The sequence below is a fragment of the Fundulus heteroclitus genome, chromosome 11 (genome assembly GCF_011125445.2).
Source record: "Fundulus heteroclitus isolate FHET01 chromosome 11, MU-UCD_Fhet_4.1, whole genome shotgun sequence".
NCBI classification, from domain to species: Eukaryota; Metazoa; Chordata; class Actinopteri; order Cyprinodontiformes; family Fundulidae; genus Fundulus; species Fundulus heteroclitus.
The window spans coordinates 8279412-8298788 of record NC_046371.1 but is presented as its reverse complement, the minus strand read 5'-3'; the positions used below and the strand labels follow the sequence as shown (position 1 = coordinate 8298788).

General features: G+C 38.9%; 1 protein-coding gene across 2 annotated transcripts in view; it reads left to right on the top strand.

Annotated features, from left to right (window-relative positions):
• sgcd (sarcoglycan, delta (dystrophin-associated glycoprotein)) overlaps positions 1–18228 on the top strand; it is a 224883-nt gene extending 206655 nt beyond the window's left edge. For both annotated transcript variants that reach the window (XM_012873406.3, XM_021321974.2), the window contains exons 7-8: positions 5104–5227; positions 14352–18228. In XM_012873406.3, coding sequence (XP_012728860.2) covers positions 5104–5227; positions 14352–14537 — 310 coding nt within the window. In that variant the 3' untranslated portion in view covers positions 14538–18228. The remainder of the gene's footprint in view (positions 1–5103; positions 5228–14351) is intronic.
• Positions 18229–19377: the final 1149 nt, after the last annotated feature.

Sequence of the window (19377 nt, the reverse complement as noted above, 5' to 3'; positions counted from 1 at the left end):
CCCAACTGCTTGGTCTTTCCATGAGCACGGCACAAAAAGAACTAAAAGTAAGTAACATTTTCTTGTAATTAGTGTATTTGTCCTTGAGTTGAGCAGGCAATTTCAAAAGAACCTGAAAACATTTTTGCACTTAAAGGTAGAGTCTGCAATTTTTCAATAACTGCGCAGGCGTAAGACCGTCTTACCTGCTCTTCCGCTCCTCAAGGAGATTCCGTGAAGAAAATCACCCCAAATCCACTCTGGTCTTTTTTGTTCTCTTCTTGCGAGTCTTAGTCACGTTCAGTGTATACGGTGAGAGCAGCGGAGCTACAAAGAGATGCTAACACGAAGCTAACCGCTAAGCTAGCTTGATACATAAACACTAGAAGTGTGCAGGCGCAGCCAGAAAGTGGAAACTACACGCACACTGGTGTTACGTGAGCGTGTCAGAATGATTAACATGTGGGACAACCAATAGATAAGGTGATACTGCCAGAACTTGAGGGTCAGAGGAGAGTGAGACCAGAACAAAAACTCTGACCAATCACTGCCATTCAGTGCGAATGGCAGTGATTGGTCACAGGCCTGCAGCTTGAACAAAAATGACATTTTTCTTAATCTAATTTTTCTGAATACATAATGTAACAACTATTGTCAGAATGGAAGGACCATTTCAGTATAACAAAAAGTGTATGAACAGGCTACCAACTATAGCTTTAAAATGGGAACAACTCATCTCCATCATCCTATTAAAAGTGCAGTGTATCTAATTATCTCATTTTAGGGGTCAGAACATTCATTCTATTGGCAGATAATCTTATACACCTGCTCAAATCAACGACAAATAGACTCACTTCAAGAAACATTTTCATACTTTTAGCTCTCTTTGTTGCACAGAAAAAATAAAGCATGGAAGATTAAAAGGCAGAAGAACACTTTATTCTGTGAGGCAGAAAAAATGGACAAGGAGATCCAGCTAAAGAGGTGAAGAGTAAGCTTCACCGTTTGGTTTTAAACTAGGTTTTTAAATCAAGAAACAGCTCTGGGGATACTACAAGTATCCCCCCCACCCCCCACCCCCCCAGAAATACCAAGTCCCTCCATACTGAGAAAAAAAACCTTTTCACTTTGACATAAACTGCAAATGTCCTCGCATGCTCAATAAAAACACAGCACAAAAACTTTACTACAGTGCTGACGCATAATAGAATGTTTTAATTAATTACAGTATCAAGAACTCTTGTTATAATGTGTTAAGGGGTTTTTAATCCTCTTTGTAAGGAGAGAGCAAGAGGTTAATAAAATAAGATTATAGATTTAATTTGGACCTTCACCATTTTTTTTTTTTTTAGCTGCCACTCCTCTCATACTTGCCTTTGTACTACTCAAACAGGGCAGCTTTAATAAGACCCAAACCCATAAATCTTCCTGGTTTTGAAGTCTGAGTGAGAGTCCAACTCTTAATATAAATGAAAGGGAAAAACTACAGGGAGCCAACAGTCGTTTTACAGCCAGCATTATCAACTGGAGTGGCAGGATTATGATTATCATCACAGTTAATAACCAGCGAAGTGAGGCTGCTATGCGGTCGTGTCATCTTACCTTTCATTGTTCATTAGCGCAGCAGTCAAACCTCCGACTTTATTACCTGGTGAGGGAGTCAGGTCGGTCTCTTTCGCTTTCATTAGGTCTGCTTTGACATTGATCTTTGCATTTCTTTAACACTCCTATGTTGTCATTGCCATAAACCAGCAGCTTAGTGCCTTTCCATCTCTTTTGATGCGGCTCAATAAGGTTTATTGGTAGTAATATACTAAAATATTAAGCAATAATTTTGATTGTTTTTAACTTATGCAGCCATTTTATGTCAAATACCCTCTTCCTTGCAGTCAGCTATGTTGAAATCCCAACTTATACATTTAGAGCAATTGGCCTTCTTTCCATGCAAAGTGTTTGTTTTTTAGTAATTTAGGCCAAATGAACTAAGAGTCTTTACGAACCAACTTGCTAAGAGGCATTTGACCAAATGGTGAGTCTGTACATATAGGTACATATAAATTTATGAGTTAGAATATCATCAAAAAAGTGAGTTTTTCAGTAATTCAATGGGAAATGTGAAACTGAGAGAGATACTGTATCTTTCAAGCATTTAGTTCTGTTATTTTAGCTGATTGTACCTTTCTATGCACTCCATACATGGTCTGGGCTCCTTTTGCATGAATTACTGCCTCGATGCGGCGGGGCCTGGAGGCGATCAGCCTGCGGTTCTGCTGAGGTGTTCAGGAAGCCCAGATTGCTTTAATAGCGGCCTTCAGGTCATCTGCGTTGTTGGGCCTGCTGTCTCTCATCCTCCTCTTGACAACATCCCATAGATTCTCCACGGGGTTCTGGTCAGGCTAGATTACAGTCACTGAACCAGCTTTTGGTAGCGTTGGCACTGTGGGCTGGTACCAAGTCCTGCTGGAACCAAACCAGCATCTCCGAACAGCTTGTCAGCCGAAGGAAGCATGAAGGCCTCTTCAGATCTCCTGGTGGATGGCTCCGTTGACTCTGGACTTCAGAAAACCCAGTGGACCAGAACCAGGAGATGACATGGCGCCGTTTTTCATCACTGACTGTGGAAACAACGTGGGTTCTGAGGCTCTCCACCTTTCCTCCAAACTCTGGGATCTTGATTTCCATACGAAATGATCCTTCAACAGAAAAGAGGACTTTGGACCACAGAGCAGAAGTCCAGTCCTTTGTCTCTGGTTCAGGAGTGTCCCAACATGAGGAATGCAACATTTGTACCCCCGGTCCAGGATATGTCAGTGTTTGATGACTCTTGAAACTCTGACTCCAGCTGCAGCTCATGACTCGTGAATCTTCCCCAAACTCTTGAATTTGTCTTCCCTCACCTGTTGAAGGAAGCAGACAAACTTGTTCCTGGTGCATCTTTTTCAAACACGCTTTCTCCTCCCAGCCAGCCTCCAACATTTAGCCTGAATACTGGACCACAGCTTCTTTCTTGGTTTAACCTTGTTTTGGAGGTTGACGAAGAATGTCTGCCGAGCAACACTCAACTCAATCATCTTCTCCGTGATTGTGTAAATCATTACATTTCATTTGTGTGTTAAAAATCTTTAATATGATGTGTCATTGAAATACACTGTATGTCCTAAATCTTTGTTTCGCTTTGTGATTTCACTTTTCAATAACATTGTAATTTACTGAAACACAGCCGTATTTGAGCCTGTGTGTTTAGAAAATCCTGAATAAAAAGAAACTTTTACATTCACTACTTGGTTTTTTCTAATGTCCTCATGTTTCAGTTCTTTTAGGCACAGTTGGTTCTACATTAACTGGCCTTCCAATGACCCCGTTTTGAAATGATCCAAAACATTTTATGTTAACGTTTAATTCCTGCTTACAAACACTTGGGATGATGGGTCTGGTTCATTGCATCTTGCTGAAAGGTAAAAATGTATCTAGTTTATTTATCTCCTTTTGTCTGCAAGACTAAAACTCAGAAAAAGAGCTGAATGCAGTTTGTGTGACATTAGTGATATCAGAGCTCTGGTGTGACACAGTGTGAACAGCTCTTATTCCCGACCACAGCAGTGACAGATGATCCAAGTTCACGTCTGAATCTACGGAAACATTCGGACGTGTTTCTGGATCGTTGCTGCAAGCGGTTCTGTTGCGATGACACGAGAAGTGAGACGGTTCTTGATCCGCAAACACAAATCTCTGACTGCTGCTTCACTTGGGTGGTGGTCAGGTGTCAGGTCCACTTCGGTTTACACGGCTCTCATGTTCGCCTGCTTCTGCTTCAATCGGTTCACAAACTGAAAGGGTTGAAGTGGGATCGGGTCCTCAGAGGTTTAGGTTGTACAGAGCCAGGCAGATGTGTGCATCCCTTTAACTTTTTCCCCATTACTTTTCGCTTTACAACAAACCTACATGTATTTTTTTGCTGTGATTTTGTTTGCTACAGCAAAACCAAAACAATTATGTAACATAATTGTGATAAAGAAGGAACATGAACATCGTTTCTAAAATTTATTGACAATCTGACCAATCGTGTGATGCCTTTGTCTCTATTATTCTGATACATACACATAAAATAGTTGTCCACTATGAGAGGCATGACGCAGAGGGTCACCTTCCTCCAAAAGAATGACCCTTAACATACAGTTCAAATTGAAAGATTTAGATCGGATCAAATACTTTTGTTTAAATAGCCTCGTCACAAATAACAAGTTTAATCGAATTGAGAATCATGGCAAGACTGGAGAATTGATGTTAACAGATGCTCTCTGCTATTCTGACTGAGTCAGAGCTATTATCTGAAGAATAGGCATAAATTTTGTTTTCTAAATGTGCAAAACTGACATAACCTGTAACACTCGCAGGTGTCAATGCAGCCAAAGGTGGTTCTACAAAGTGTTGATTCAAGGAAATAAATACAAATCCACATTAGATAATTATAAAAACCACCAATTTCCAAATATTTCGTTATTATGCATTATTTAGTGTTTTTTCCTCTAAAATTCCAATAAAATACATTGAGCCACTGACTTTGGGCTCTCTTTTGTAATTATGTGTGCTCTGAAGCCAGCTAATTAAATCAAAGTTTATTTATGTAAGCACCTTTATTTTTATTTTATTTTATTTATTTATTTATTTTACATCCAACGGCTGTTTAAAATAAAAACTATGAACCATAATGCATCATCAGTGCAACTTGTTGCACCGGATTTTATTTGGGGGAGTCAGAGTAAAAGGGGTTGAATACTTTGCATTTTTATTTAAAATAAGTTGAGAAAAACATGTAGGATTTTCCTTCCAGTTCACTGATATGCACAGCTTTATGTTGCGCTATAACATAAATAAAAAACATTAAAGATTGTTGTTTTAATGTGACGAAATGTATAAAATATTTAAGGAGTGTGAATACTTTTGTAAGAGCCTGTAGTCATCAGTGTAGTGAAAGCTGGAATCTGCTGCTACAATGGGTCTGAGCGATGTAACAAAAAACTCGGTTTGGGCTGTTCTGCATCACAAAGGTGGTTACAGGGAGACGAGCTTGAACCCGTCCAGATATCAGGGGTCTGGATCTCTAACGTAACTGTGTTCTTCCAGATTGGAGTCTCCCACTCGCTCGTTACTGATGGAGGCGCCGAAAGGAATCCAGATCCTGGCCGAGGCTGGAGACATCCAGGCCATCTGCAGGAACGAGCTGCGGCTGGAGTCCAAAGACGGAGAGGTGGGTCAACTCCCACGCTGACTGTCGCGCTACTTGGATGCTAAATATCATCAACCGCATAAAAAAAAACTCATCAAAAGTGATAAATTAAGGGATTTTTCAGTGTAGCTCCCTGCAGTATGCTGCTGAAACAGCTTCCTCTTAGTGCGCTGTCATAGATTCTTGACAATTGACATGACGGCAACTGTAAGATCGCCTCGCCAAGATCGTGGCGTACCCCTGATAAATCTACTCTCGTTAACAAAGACGTTGTACTGGCAGTGATGGTAACGCTCAAAGTGTTAACGGAGGCTTGTGGTGGGGCATCGTTGCTGTATCTTCCAACAGTAAGGAGAAAAAGACTGAAAAAATATTTTCAAACGAGTTGCACATCTAGTCCGTAAACTTATTTCAAGGTAACCACAGACAGAATTGACGGTGAAGCCCAAGTTTAATTACACAAATTAAAATATATATATTAGTAACTCAAAACATTTACTGCAGACTGCAGTAAATGTTTTCATCCTGACATCGACCTGTCCATGGAAAGAACTTACAGAATTAAGGAGTGGAAATTTTACTTTATACTGCCTGTTAAACACTTTGTGCGAAGTCTGAGTCCTGTTAACTGATCGAAGCTGACAAAAATTTAGTTTATGCAACCAGAAGTTCTAACATACACAAGCATTACCCTTTAATTTAACCTTTAAGTATGCAATGTAATTATGAGCAAAACTTGAGTTACCTTCGGATCTTCGATCGCTGTTGTGTTGAGCTGCTCATGTGGCCAGCTGCATGCTTTTATCCATCTTTTACAATTTTCTAGACTCGTTTTAGGTTTTGGGAAAGGAACAAATTGTATTCCACCTTCTAAACGTTTAGGATAACACGTCTGAATTGTAATTTCCCAACTGACAACATTTTTTATTTATTTTTTACCAATAATACTTTGGGACATATTTCACTTTGGGACAAATTTCGGTCACTGATTGGTCAGAAAAGGCCGAGGCTCCAAAACTGATTGCCAGGCGCCGTCAAGTCTATTCAGGACATGGTGATCTGAAATGCTTTATACGCGACAGCTGGACTTCTTCTCTTGGTTCTTGAAGAGACGTCTTCATTTCGCAGCGTGGTTGGAAACAACAGGCCTATAAGTTACAGTCAGAACAATCACACTAACAGGGCAATTAAGGTCACTGATTGGCAGCACCGTGTAACTTTTAGCCACCAGGGGGCGCTAGACCTGTAATTTACAGATTTACAGGCTCAATCATCTGATTATGAAAGGATGCAGGAAATTCAACAGAGTAAACCTGACATGCAGGTTTGTGAACTATATTTACTGAATTTTGTAATAACCATGGCCATGACAAACTTTTACTTGAGTATGAGAAAAGAAGAAGCATGTAAGCTTAGCTCCTCTCAAGTTACATTGTTGAGTTTTTGAGATGGGCAGCCTGAACTGAAAATCCTTACTGTATATTGGCCTAAAAAATAATTTAATATATCTCTAATTAAGCTAATGCTTGGGTCAAAACGTACACGGTGCTGCTTTAAGGTCACCAATGTTTACTCTGTTTGGTATTATATAGAGACCTTGAGTTTTCTATATATACTATATATAGTATACAGGTGGTTCTGCAGCCAGTCACGCCTTGAGACGTGAACAAAACAGCTCATATGTTGAGGATGTTTGGGACGTTTAAATCCCCAAGCGACAGCAGCCCAAATCTTTTACTTAGAGGAGAGGGCCACTGACTTGTGGCCTTAACAGCTCTATTTCACTGATTTTCCAGTGATTCTTGGGACTAAAACCTAGACTGAAGACCTGAAGAAGCTCTTTCTATACAAGATGGAATTTCTTAAAGAAACAACAACACCAGGTGTTTTCTACTTATTTTAGAGCTGTGTCTAACCTCCTTTAGTTTAATGCAACCCCTTCTTGCAACCAAACGAGACCTACGGCTTTGTGTGAATAAATAGATGTGTTTTTAGATCAAACTTTCATAGTTCTGTCTTTTTTTCATTCCCTTTCACAAGTCAGGCTGAGCTGTAAGCAGGTTGAGGAGTGAAGTTCCAGACATCCCTTTCTTTAAACCAGACCCGGGAGTTTTGAATTAAGTCGTATACTGGGCCACAGTGGTCACTTAAAACCGTTTTATAAAATAGCTTTTACTTTGAAGGCGACTTGCTTTGGTTTCTCTCTGTGTTTGACTATATTTGCATCATGTTTTTATTTATTTTTTTACACATGTGGTATCATGCTAGAAGGAGAGATCTAAAGCTTGATGCCTAGACTGTTAAGTAAGGGCTGCCCTCTATTTCATCATCATTCCTATTTTAACAACTCTGAGAAATTGAAAGTAATATAAATAAACCACAAAAACTGATGTAACAACCTTTTTAAATCTCTCTGTAAAATGTAAATAATAATAATAATAATAATGGAATTCTTGAGCATTAAATTGGGACAACTCACTGCTAACCATTAAAATCAGGTGCATGAGAACGTTTTTATCCAGCATATTGGTTTTGAAGAAGCCTAACTCTGCTAGTTTGGTGTGATCCAGACTGACGTGATGGTGAACACCATGATGTTAGAGAAAGACCTGTCTGAGGCCTTCAGGATGGTGATTGGAGCAGCTAATTGGGTTGGCAATGGAATTAAACAGATCTCAACGTCATTCTGCGTTATAGATAACAGTCTACAAGTTGGAGGCCATTAAAAACATCTGCTGACATGTCCTGGTCTGCTTGTGGCAGCATGTTCACACTAAAAACCCACCGCAGGATGCTAAAAGAACTTTGTGGAAACGCTACCATGTCATCAGAGGACTTACAAGAGACTCTATCTGCTGCAACATGCACGATCGGGAAGCGGCTGAACACATTTACCTCTATGGGAAGTGTGCAGGGTCAAGAGAAAGAGAAAATAGACAAAAAAGGACTTCTGGAACGGTGTTATTTGGACACATCAGTATAAAATTACTGGTACACCAGAATGGATAAAATGCTTATTTCTCACAACTGAAATTGAGGAGTGGGGCAAAGTTTACTCAGACTGATAGTTGGATACGAGAACCGTCTCATTGAGGTTCTTTCAGCCAAAGGGGGAAAAACGCCAGCTGTTAGGAAGGCAGTGCACTTGGTTAGAATACACAACGTTGTTTTAGTTTAATGAGTAAAACTGGGATTAACGCGTGACTCTGTAGTCCAGAGATGGATAAATCACATCGATATGTGAACATTTCTTCATTTGGAACTGAACGTTGGTGTCCTAATTGTTTACTTTGATGGTACTCTGATGCTTTGATCATCAAATCCAGGAGCCGAGCAAAAGAATCACCTCTAGGTTTGGCTTTCTATTGATAGAAAAACCTCCCACTCTGTTTGCAGCAAGCGGAGAAATTAACTGTCCTTGTCTTCTGGCTCCAGCTCAGTTTAATATTCCTTCTGTCCAAACTTATTTTTAGCAAACATCACAAACAATGTTTAACTCTCTGAGCCAGCATGGACCGACATTATTAAGATGGCCACTGGCAATTTTCCCGCATGCTGGCCGTCCACCAGGAGCGAACAAAAGCAGGAAAACTGGGAGCAGAAGTTGATTGCTTTCTCTTTGCCTTCCTCCCTCGCTGAACAAGGCCAGTGTAACAAAGCTGAGCCTTTCATCTCCTAACAGCTATGCATTTTCACTCGATCTTTTCCTGTTTCTGTCTTTAACGCTGCTGCTGCTGCTTCTTTATCATTTCTCTCTCCTATTTTGGGTCATCCGCCCATCGCCTTTTCTTTGTGTTCCTAAGTTCCTCCAACCATCCAGCGATTCGTTACGCCCATCAGCCGTGGCGTTCATCACGGTCGGCTGCTGTGCTGATAAAAGGATTTCCCCCCTGTACACCGCAGCAGTCTTCACGTGTCAGATCTGTTGAAATCAACGCAATAGGATTAGGGGGAAGAAAGTATTTAAAAGTTTCCCCACAAAAAACAGTTTGCTGCACTAGAAACAGGCTGCTGATATGAGACGAACGGGAGCGGCGGAGGTTATGAAGGTGACCCTGGATCCGGTTTGGTCCAATTAAAAGCAGAAGCAGCGGCGCTCCAAGGCCTCGCCTGCACACGCGGCTTCTCGCTGCTTTCACGGACGTGTGCTCAGAGATGAAATGTGGAACTTACTGTGAACAGAGCATATAATTAGAACGGCGCTCTCACACTCCATTAGTCCTGCAAATGTCCATTTGTCAAACCTCTGTCTTACACCGAAGCCTCCATGTCCTCGGGAGCTGCCACCGCAATTAAAGAGAGGTTTTGGTTATTAGCCAGCGACGGGCCACATGGGCAGATACTGAAATTATCAGAAACGTTGCGAGGTTGCTCATTAACGGGCAGCCGAGCACGTGTCCGTGTCTTCCTTAGATAAATGTGAGCTCTATAGACAGAGTCTGTTAGAACAAGTGTTTCTAAGCATCTCCCATATTTAAATAGACTGTGCATCTAGACTGAGGCTAAACATAGTAATCAAATCACTGACAAAAAGGTAAAGTTTGTGTCTAATCGGGATGTTTTTTACACAGACTGACACAAAGAGACAACTAAAACAACAGGGCTAAAGGTTTTGATGTAAAATGAAAAATATGTTTTCAGGGTTGATAAACATTTTTACCACCAAACTTTCATATTTTCCCAGTGAATTCTTTTTAGCCAACTTTAAAATTATAAATACAAAAGTTTCTTCTATAATTGACCTTTTCCCAATGAATGGATGGGAGTATTTACGATCTACAGATCAAACATTTCTCTACCAAAAACAGATGAATAGCCATGTGTCCGTTTGTTCATCCATCCAATCCAACTTTATTTATAGAACACTTTAAATTACCAAAGGGACCAAAGTGCTGTACAAAACACATAAAAACATTTTAAACATTAAAAATGCCATTGCAATGAAACAAACATAAAATGCACTGCTAAATGGGAACTAAAAGTAAGTAAAATTTTCTTGAAATTAGTATTTCTTTCTTGGTTTGAGCAGCTAAATAAGACTATTTGCCAATGGAATTAGTATTTCTACCCCCAAAATAAAATAATTAGACATCCTGCACTCAAAATAAGATGATGAAGATGAATTGTTCCTATTTTAAGTGCAAAAATCTTATTTCATTGGCAGACAATCTTATTTACCTGCTCAGATCAAAGAAAAATACACTAATTTCAAGAACATTTCACTCACTTTTAGTTCCCTTTTTGCAGTGTGGGATATAATTAAATTCCATTGTGTGTTCCTTGTCAAGTAGATGAAACAACTAAAAAAGTTGCCAGTCAAGTAGATTAAAAAAAATTATCTGTCTTAAATTTGCAAGTCTATAAAGGGAATTTACATTTTAAATCTGATTTATTGACAAATGTTAAGTCAATCCCTTTCATGTAAATTTTTAGATTTAAGAGGGATGTCTATTTCTCCTTGTTCATGTGTTTGCGACATGATATATAATTTACACTTTTCTATGTGAAAACAAACATTAAGTGGGAGATCGTAAAAAAAAAAAAAAGAATAGCTTTGTTCGTTAACAATGAAATATTCTGGTTAGATTAATGCTTCACAAAGCTTATCTATGTGTACCCTTACCCTTCTGGACCCACAAATTCCCAGGGAGTCCTGGTCTATCTGCCCCTCGTGGTGGAAAGGTTTGTTCAGCAGCAGCTGTCTGAGGAAGCCAGCTGAGAATCAGCTTTAAAAAGGGTTCCAGGTCATTTGGTGACGATGCCTCCCCGGAGCTCCTGGTAATGGCTCCTTTACCTCCTCTTTTTTACGGCTGGAGAGCTCCTCCTCTCTGTGGCCAGTAAAACACCGGTCTGGCACGAGCCCCAGGAGAACGAGGAGGAGGACAGGGAAGAGAGATTGGATTCATGCCGTGGTGGGTTATTTTTTTTTATTTTTTTTTACAACACGGAGAGAGAAAGATATTTTGTTCCAATCAATGAGGGAGATAAAATGAGTTATGAGAAAATGTGTTTGTAAAGGGAGGGGAGCAGAGCAAACTAGATTGTTTTTTTCTTTTTCTGTTTTTGCTCTGGAGAAATAACCAGCAGTAAACTGCAGGCGATTTTTCGGACTGACTGTTTTTGGATTTTTATCCAACAAATATTCGTTAAAATTTAAACACGCTTCTGTGAATCACGGTTATTGATCTTTCTTTATTGTCGGCCTTAGCCCGAGGGCAGCACACTCCAGCGCAATTCAGAAAATACCAAAATAGCAAATAAATTCAGGAGAGTGAGCCAATGTAACGATACCGAGTAAAAGAAGTTTGTTTTTTGTTTATATATACCAATATATGCATTGACCACATCATCCATTTTCCAATTAAACATATTTGTAAAGATGCAACTGACATGAAATTCTCCCCACGTCAATAGCAATCCACCCACACTTGTTGGACTAATTAGAGGGAAAATATTGAACACATGAAGAAAGGGAGGAAAAAAGGAATGAAAACTTGTGACATTCGTGCATATTGTATATTTTTCTCACTTCATTGTGCAAATCGGCTGCTGTATTTTCCTCAGTATAACAGAAAATTGCATTTCTTATCTGATTATCATTAGTTTTTCAGATGCTAAGGTACACAAGCACACGCCATAGCTACTCCGAGATGTTGCTGTACAATCATGCATATTGCATATTTTTTTCTGACATTGTTGTGTAAATCGCCTGCTGTCTTTTCTCTGTAAAAAAAATTTACCTGAATGGGCCAACATACTGTATGAGCTTGGTGGTATAATGGCATAAGGCAGAAATTTGTTAAACCAGTTATACTAAACATTAAATTGGAATTCATGCCAGTTAAAGAATGATTAATGAAACATTATGGTCATCACAAAGCGCACAACATGAAAATATCTTTTTCTAATTTCCTTTTGCCTCTCAGATCAAATTTAGTTGCACAGATTTCCAATTGGTCCTGCAAATATTTAACCAGGTGGAGTCCGTTTCTGACATTAATCCCATATGACTTGTCCTGTCTTTAAAAAAGTTTAAATACTTTTACCTCTCATCTATACTGGTTCCCCTGTTTCATGAATTCCTCTAATATTTCACTGTTTAACTAAATATAGCTACCCCAGTAATGCCGTAATCCAGAGGACAAGAGAATTGTCCGTAAAGATGTCATCGGCTCGTATCCTTATTACTCTGCAGTGAAACAATGTGGGTTTCAAGCCCAGCTTGTTATTAATCATGTACATATCCTCCCCAGTATTTGTTTTAAACTGGGAATAAGGTGTATTGTCTATGATAAACTTGTGTTTGCTTGTTTCTTGGCCTTTCAGAGGATAATACTGTTTCCGTTGTAAGTTTCAATCAACTCATCATGTACGCAATTCTGATATGAATTTGAGGATTTTGGTCATTCTTTTGGACCTTACTTGTTTGAAGGTGGAATTGTTATACACAACAAACTATAACTGTGATTTATAAATACAATACATATTTACAGCCTCAGTGTAAGATTTACACACTGGGGCACCATCTAATAGTGTGCCAAATTATTTACAAACGACCTCGCCGTTAAAGCTAGGGTCGGATTTTTCCAGAAGTTTCCCCAAGTCCCTTTTTAAATAACTGTGGATGCGCAAGACCAGCTTACCTCGCTCTTCCGCTCTTCAGGGGGATCACGTCTTAAACATCTCCCAAATCCACTCTGGTCTTATTTCTTTCTACTGAGTCCTTCCTCTTCTTCTCGTAAACATGAACGCAGTTTGCTTCATGCGATTCTCAGCCATGTTCAAAGTCTGCAGTGAAAGCAGCGGAGCTACAATGAACAGCTAACCGCTAAGCTAACTGCTAAGCTAGCTGCTAAGCTAACCGGATACATAAACACTAGAAGTGCGCCTGCGCAGCAAGCGGAGACCATGAAGGAATGAGCAAGAACACTTGACATTACGTGAGCGCATCAGAATATTTGGCATGTGGGACAACCAATAGATAAGGTGATACCCCCGGAACCTGAAGGACAGCGGGGAACAAAACTCTAATCCAAGTCCTTCGGACCGAGGGGCATGGATTGGTCAGACCTGGAGTTTTTATAGACCTACAACTCCCACAGAAAACGATTTTTAACCTCCTATTTTGTGAATACATAATGTATTTACTACTTTCAGGATGAACAGACCTTTTCCTTTATGTATTTGATACCAAGCTACTGCAGATAGCTAATAGCCAGAGTAATAGTTTTTGGCACTGTTGTCAAGTCCACTTGTTTTTTTTTTTTCTAAAGTCGCTTGTAAACTCCGTAAGTCTTGTTTTTTTGGGCACATTTCTGAACGTGTAGTCGCTTATTTGGGAATATCACTCTGCCCCTCCGCATACACACATACTCCCTGAAAGGGAGACAAGACAAACAAACTAGCCATCTCTGCCAGTAGGACAGAGTAGCTGCTAGACTACACTGCCCTGTTTCTAACATAACTCTAACATAAACTTCACTGTTATATAGAATTAACTAACCTGCTGTTCAGCAGAAAGCCTGCAACCTCCACATCCATTTTGAATCCCCACTCCCTCATAAATTATCTCGACCTGGTAATAATAGCTGCACCGATACAGACTCTCGTTTTCTCCCGGTTAGTACTTCTTTTTTTTTCTTGGTTACTTTCTCTTCCTTCTAGCTGGGCAAAGAGTATGGATGGTCCTTAATTTCAAACGGCAAAGAGGAAGCTCTACAGTCGTCTTCACTTGTTTTATACTCCCCTTCCACCGACAGCATGTCTTCACATAGAAGACAGATAGTTAAGACGCGTAAGGGTGACAAGTTTGTCGCCTTTCGGTTACTGAAATCAGAAATGCCAACGCAACATGGCGCCTCTAAGTGGGTGCACAGTCACCAATGTATTTATAAACTAATTCTAAGCTATGAAAACGCTTTCCTTTTGTTATGTGATATTATTAGACTTTACCAGAATATGTATTTCTGAAAGCAATACTTGATTTTTGCTAATTAAAAGCCAACTTAGTTAAACACTGTCCCTTTAGGTGTGTGCAAACCTCTGACTGGAACTGAAACTATGCTACAAAACTCTGTTAATCGAGTGTTTCTGATGCCCAAACCATATTCTAAAGTCTCACCAGTTTTCTCTCCGTCCACCTCAGATCGCTCTTGATGCTCAGAGGATCCGTCTGCTGAGGCTGCCAGAGGGAAAGGCCTCCACCAGCTCCTCATCCTCGGGGACTAGGCAGACTGTCTACGAAGTTTGCGTTTGTCCTAACGGGAGACTTTTCCTGTCCCTGGCTGGCGCCGGATCCACCTGCCAGATCAGCAACAACTTCTGCCTCTAGGACTACTACTCTAGGTTTTTGTAAAACTATATATAAAATATTGGGGGAAAACTGACACTCGGAGCAGACCAATGTGCAAACACTGTCTGCCTCTAGGACTGATCCATGGCGAATACAGTGACTGCCGGAGCCAACGGACAAACAAATAGACATCATTTTTCAATCAAAAACACTTTAACCTTGGGTTCAACTGATGTGTTTAAACAGTCAATAAGCACGAGTCTGCTTTAAGGTCTCTGACAGGTGCCAAAAGTTCAGTGTGAATATATTTGTTGTCCCTCACTTCTATAAGACTCTAAAAGTTACACATTTTAACAACTTTTTAATACAGAAGGACAAAGTGGCACCTTTTGCTCTCTCCTGTTGAAAGAACTTGACAGAGACAACTATTAATAAGGTTGATGTTTGTAATGTACTGACTCGGCTCTAAATAACTCACATCACAAAGCTATTTGATAAAAGCAAACGGACACCGCAAACACTTAAAATACAATACCAGAAAGTGGTTTCTCCTGGCAGACATGGAGAGGAAATTCCCCCAAGATCTACCATACAGACATTGATTTGTTCCCCTTCTACCTGGAGCATGTCAGTGCCAGAATCACTAGGGTGATTCACCCATGACAACAGGCCTACTGTTTTTCTTTATCTTCTCATTCTCTTAATTAATAATCAGATTTCTCAGTATTCAGTAAACCAAGCTTAATTCCAAATGCTAAAATATAGACGGCCGATGGTTACTATTCTTATCTTAACCTGACGTCATTGAACACAAGGGCTTGAACATGCATTGTAGTGGTTTTTTGCAGTACCCTGGGAACATAGCCTACTGTAATTTAAATAATATGTGAAATGCAAAAACGTCAGTCATCCAGTACCACATTTGGATCGCTAACTTGGTTTTTTGGTTGTTTATGCAGTTTCTAATAATGTCCATTTTCATTTTATAGCCGAAAACTAATCTTTGGGTAGCTCGGGTTTACCTCGAGATGATCACTATCCTTTCTGGCTGAAGGACTAAGTAACATTTTGTTTATTCTAACTAATAAAAAGTTGGCTTTAATTGACCCAGATTTATAAGTATGTAGGAAATAGTTGGTTTCCTTGCTGGCTCGTCTAGATTTGGTGTTCTTACAGACACGTAATGATGTTGTTGCTATTTGGATTTGTTGCTTCCAAAAAAATTATATTTTATTTTGTCTTCTTTTAAACAAGCATTAAAATCCAAATCAATTACATTCATTTATTTATCAGTCAATTGATAAAATAATAATTGGCTAACATGGCATGTCAAAATCATGCTCTTAGGTGCTAAAGTCCTGACAAAGTGATTATTACTAAATATCTCATTTAGACATTTAGATATACCCCCCCCCCCCACCCCCAAAAAAAAGCTTTGCAGGTGTTTCTGTCCTTTCAATGATAATAGAAACCTAACCATGTTGTAGAAAAATATGCTGAAGTAAAGTTATCCCAGCCGATTTCAAATCACAAATAAAACATAGGCAGCCTGAACCTCTGCGGTGGTCCCCCTACTTGTTTCTTGCACTGACAAAAAAAAAGAAGAAAAACTTAAAAAATAAGAAAGCATCTCTTTTGTAAGAGAGGAACTGTGCCTGTGCCTTATGTCAATGCACTCTTGGCAAGAAGAAGCACATCAGACAAACTTTATTTGGCATCAACAAGCTATATGATCTGATTTTTGTTTGGTTTTTATTCAATTCACAAACCGTTTCTTGTGTGCGAATGCAAAGACCTTGAGCCACCTTCGATTATAGACGTTCACATCTGACTAGATTTTCTTTCATGTATCATGGCTTTGATTTATTTTATTTTTTTGTTAGGATCAAATATTGTGTTGAAATGTATGTGTTAAAGCTTGACTTGGCAATCATGTGATCCTGTGGAGTTTAAATTGTATTGGTCAAATTTTTTAAAAACTTGGACACTTATCTTCAGAATGCACCAAAATATATATATTTTTTTTTTTTCATTACAAATGTGTTTCAAAGTTCACTTATGATCTTCAGCCTTTAATACCAACTAAATTCTTCACAGGTCATGTAAAGATACACTTTGCAGAAGTTTTGACTGTTTTGTTTTGCTTGTTTTGTAGTTTTCCAAGCATTTGTTAATGAGATTTTGACCATTAAACCTGGAAGAATTCAGCTTTCTTATTTTGGAAAACTTTAATAAGTGCTAAAAGGATCCAAATTGGGTTTATTGTTTGGCTAAGAGTTCAGACGGTGGTGGCCACATGTAAAATCCAACTGAGGATGTTTTCTGGAATGCATTGTACATTTCAACTTGAAAACCTTCGACATTTTTCTCTGATCATCACATCCCTGAGTATTGGCATTATTGTGGCAATGTGCAACTTTTCAATCCTTATTACAGGACACCAACCTCCTATGTAGGGTAGAATGGTCTGTTTTAAACACAGGCAAAAGCAGAAGTGTTTTACAAGCGTCTATTTACCTTTATCATGTCAAAAATGTGCCGCAAAGTACCGCATTGGTCAGAAGAAAAAAATAAAATATTTTCTTTGATAATCTTTACTGTTATTTTTTAACCTTACCATGTTAAGATAACACATTTCATTACATGTATGCACCAGTGTGTAAAGGACATCTGTGCAGGAATATATGATAAGAGTCTTATGAAAACTGTGTATGACAATTTGAAATTAACTTAACCAAATATTAGGATATTTGTCAATGTCTGTTAGTTAGAGAAACACCGAACTGTTCTCAAACCGTACTTAAACCTGACCAAAAAGACTTGGTTATGGTTAGGATTAGAAAAGGGTTTGTTGAATTCAACGACAACATGCAAATGTCTTATTTCATTTACCTGATTATGTTGACCCGACTATGCCAAGATATTTCAGTCCAACTGTCCATTTGACATATTCCACTGAGAATATGTCATGATACCAATATTTTAAACTAAATCTAATACTAAGAAAAAATCTAAATACTTTTTTTTATCTAAATCTAAATACTTTATATTTTTTATATTGCTGAAACCGTTTTAGAAAGCACTGGATTGTTCTTCATAAAGAGGAGAAAAGCATAACTAATTACAGTATGACAATATTCTCACTCTCTTTATTAGACAATTGCCTTCAGTGGAGTAGTTGATGGAGGGCGACTCAAACCAAGACAACAGAAGTGGGTCTATCAGTAATTTAGTATTTAAAAAGATGACTTCAGTTAATGCCTTCTGGCATGCTTCCTACTTGATTGTTGCAAGAAACAGGAGCCTTACTGACCTTTTTAAATCCCTCTTAAATTTTAGTGTCAGTTTTTGAGACACATTCGGTAGTGTTGCAGTGCTAGCAGAGCTGTTATTGGCATTCTTCGTTGTTTGACTTTCCTGTTTTTCTGCCTCATGGGAAAAATTCATCCAAAAAATGCTTTTTCGTTTTTGGATTAAGGGTTAAAAAAAAAACTACCTTTTGATGCACATGTCATCAGAGACGGCTGGTAATAAAAAAATTTCAAGAGTGTCACCAGACGTTGGATATTGGACTAAACTCTACTAAAAATCCTGTCCACGGTCACTTGTCTGCTGGTGGATTTTTTAAGCCTGGTCAGCCCAGTCTAAATTCCTTTATCCGCTTTTCTTTTGAAGCAAAAGCCTCGTGAAATTATTTTAAAAATAAACAACCACATTTTGTTTTGCTCCACCATTCTCTCCTGTCTTCTTCTTGTTGTCTGACTTGTTTTTATCCTTATGTTTAGGTGACATTTGCGCCTGCGCATCTGAGCTGCCAGGGATGTGACTTTGATTGAAACATATTAGGAATTAATCTGACTGGATGAAGAATGACACAAAAAGAGCTGGTTGGCTACAGATTCAGAGAGCTGCGCACTGAAGATAATCTTCTGAGTAACCAATTAGAAACCAGCATGAAGCCACATGGCAACCACAAGGTTACAAACATACAGACGCAGTCATATGTCTTCCCCCGCCATTAAAACATATGTAATTCCAAATAAACCCAAAAATTAGCATGGGAAAGCAGCTAAATCAAAAGTTTGACATTTTATGTGAGAATACATGTGATATTTACTTTTATTATCTCATTTCTTTTTACTGTATACACTTTTTTTCTGTGCTTTTGTTATTGATAAGCTGCCACTGCTTCCCATGGTGTTTTAAACTTCCAGCAGAAGCTCACTGCTTTTATTGTCAGCCATGATTTTTCTGGGGCCCCTCTGCAAGAAAGGGAAAGGGTAGGAGTTTCTGTGTTTGCAACCAGCTCAAGGTGAAAATAGTTGTGCTTGTATCAATTTTTATGAAAATTTGAAAAATAATTACGTTAAGTATCAAAAAATGTTGACGGCTCTGATAATGAATGATTAAAAAGACAACATACAAGTAAAAACACTGATCTAAGATATGGAATGTCATATATTTTATACCATATCGACAAGTTCTCTCATGAATAAATTTTTCATTGCAAAATGTTTTGCATTTTAAAATAATCCTGCAGCATAAACTGCAATTTTCCAGGAAAGGCGACTTACATGTGACATAACCAGCCTGTGTAGTTATTTATATTGCCACACTGACAGAGGTTACCTAAACCGGACATACTTGTCTTCACAACTACATCTTAAGACCCCATCTTTGAGCACTACAAATAGAAACAGTGCAAAGGGGCGGGCCTGGGTAAGCCCATCCCTCACCGGGAGCAAACTCAAGTTTGTGCCAAAATGTGGCCAGAACTCTTGTTTGGGATGAGGAAGGACTAGAAAGCCCTTAAAAGCAACCCAGGCATTTCATACTTCCAGGGATGCACTCATAACCCTTTTCTAGATCCACAGAACAC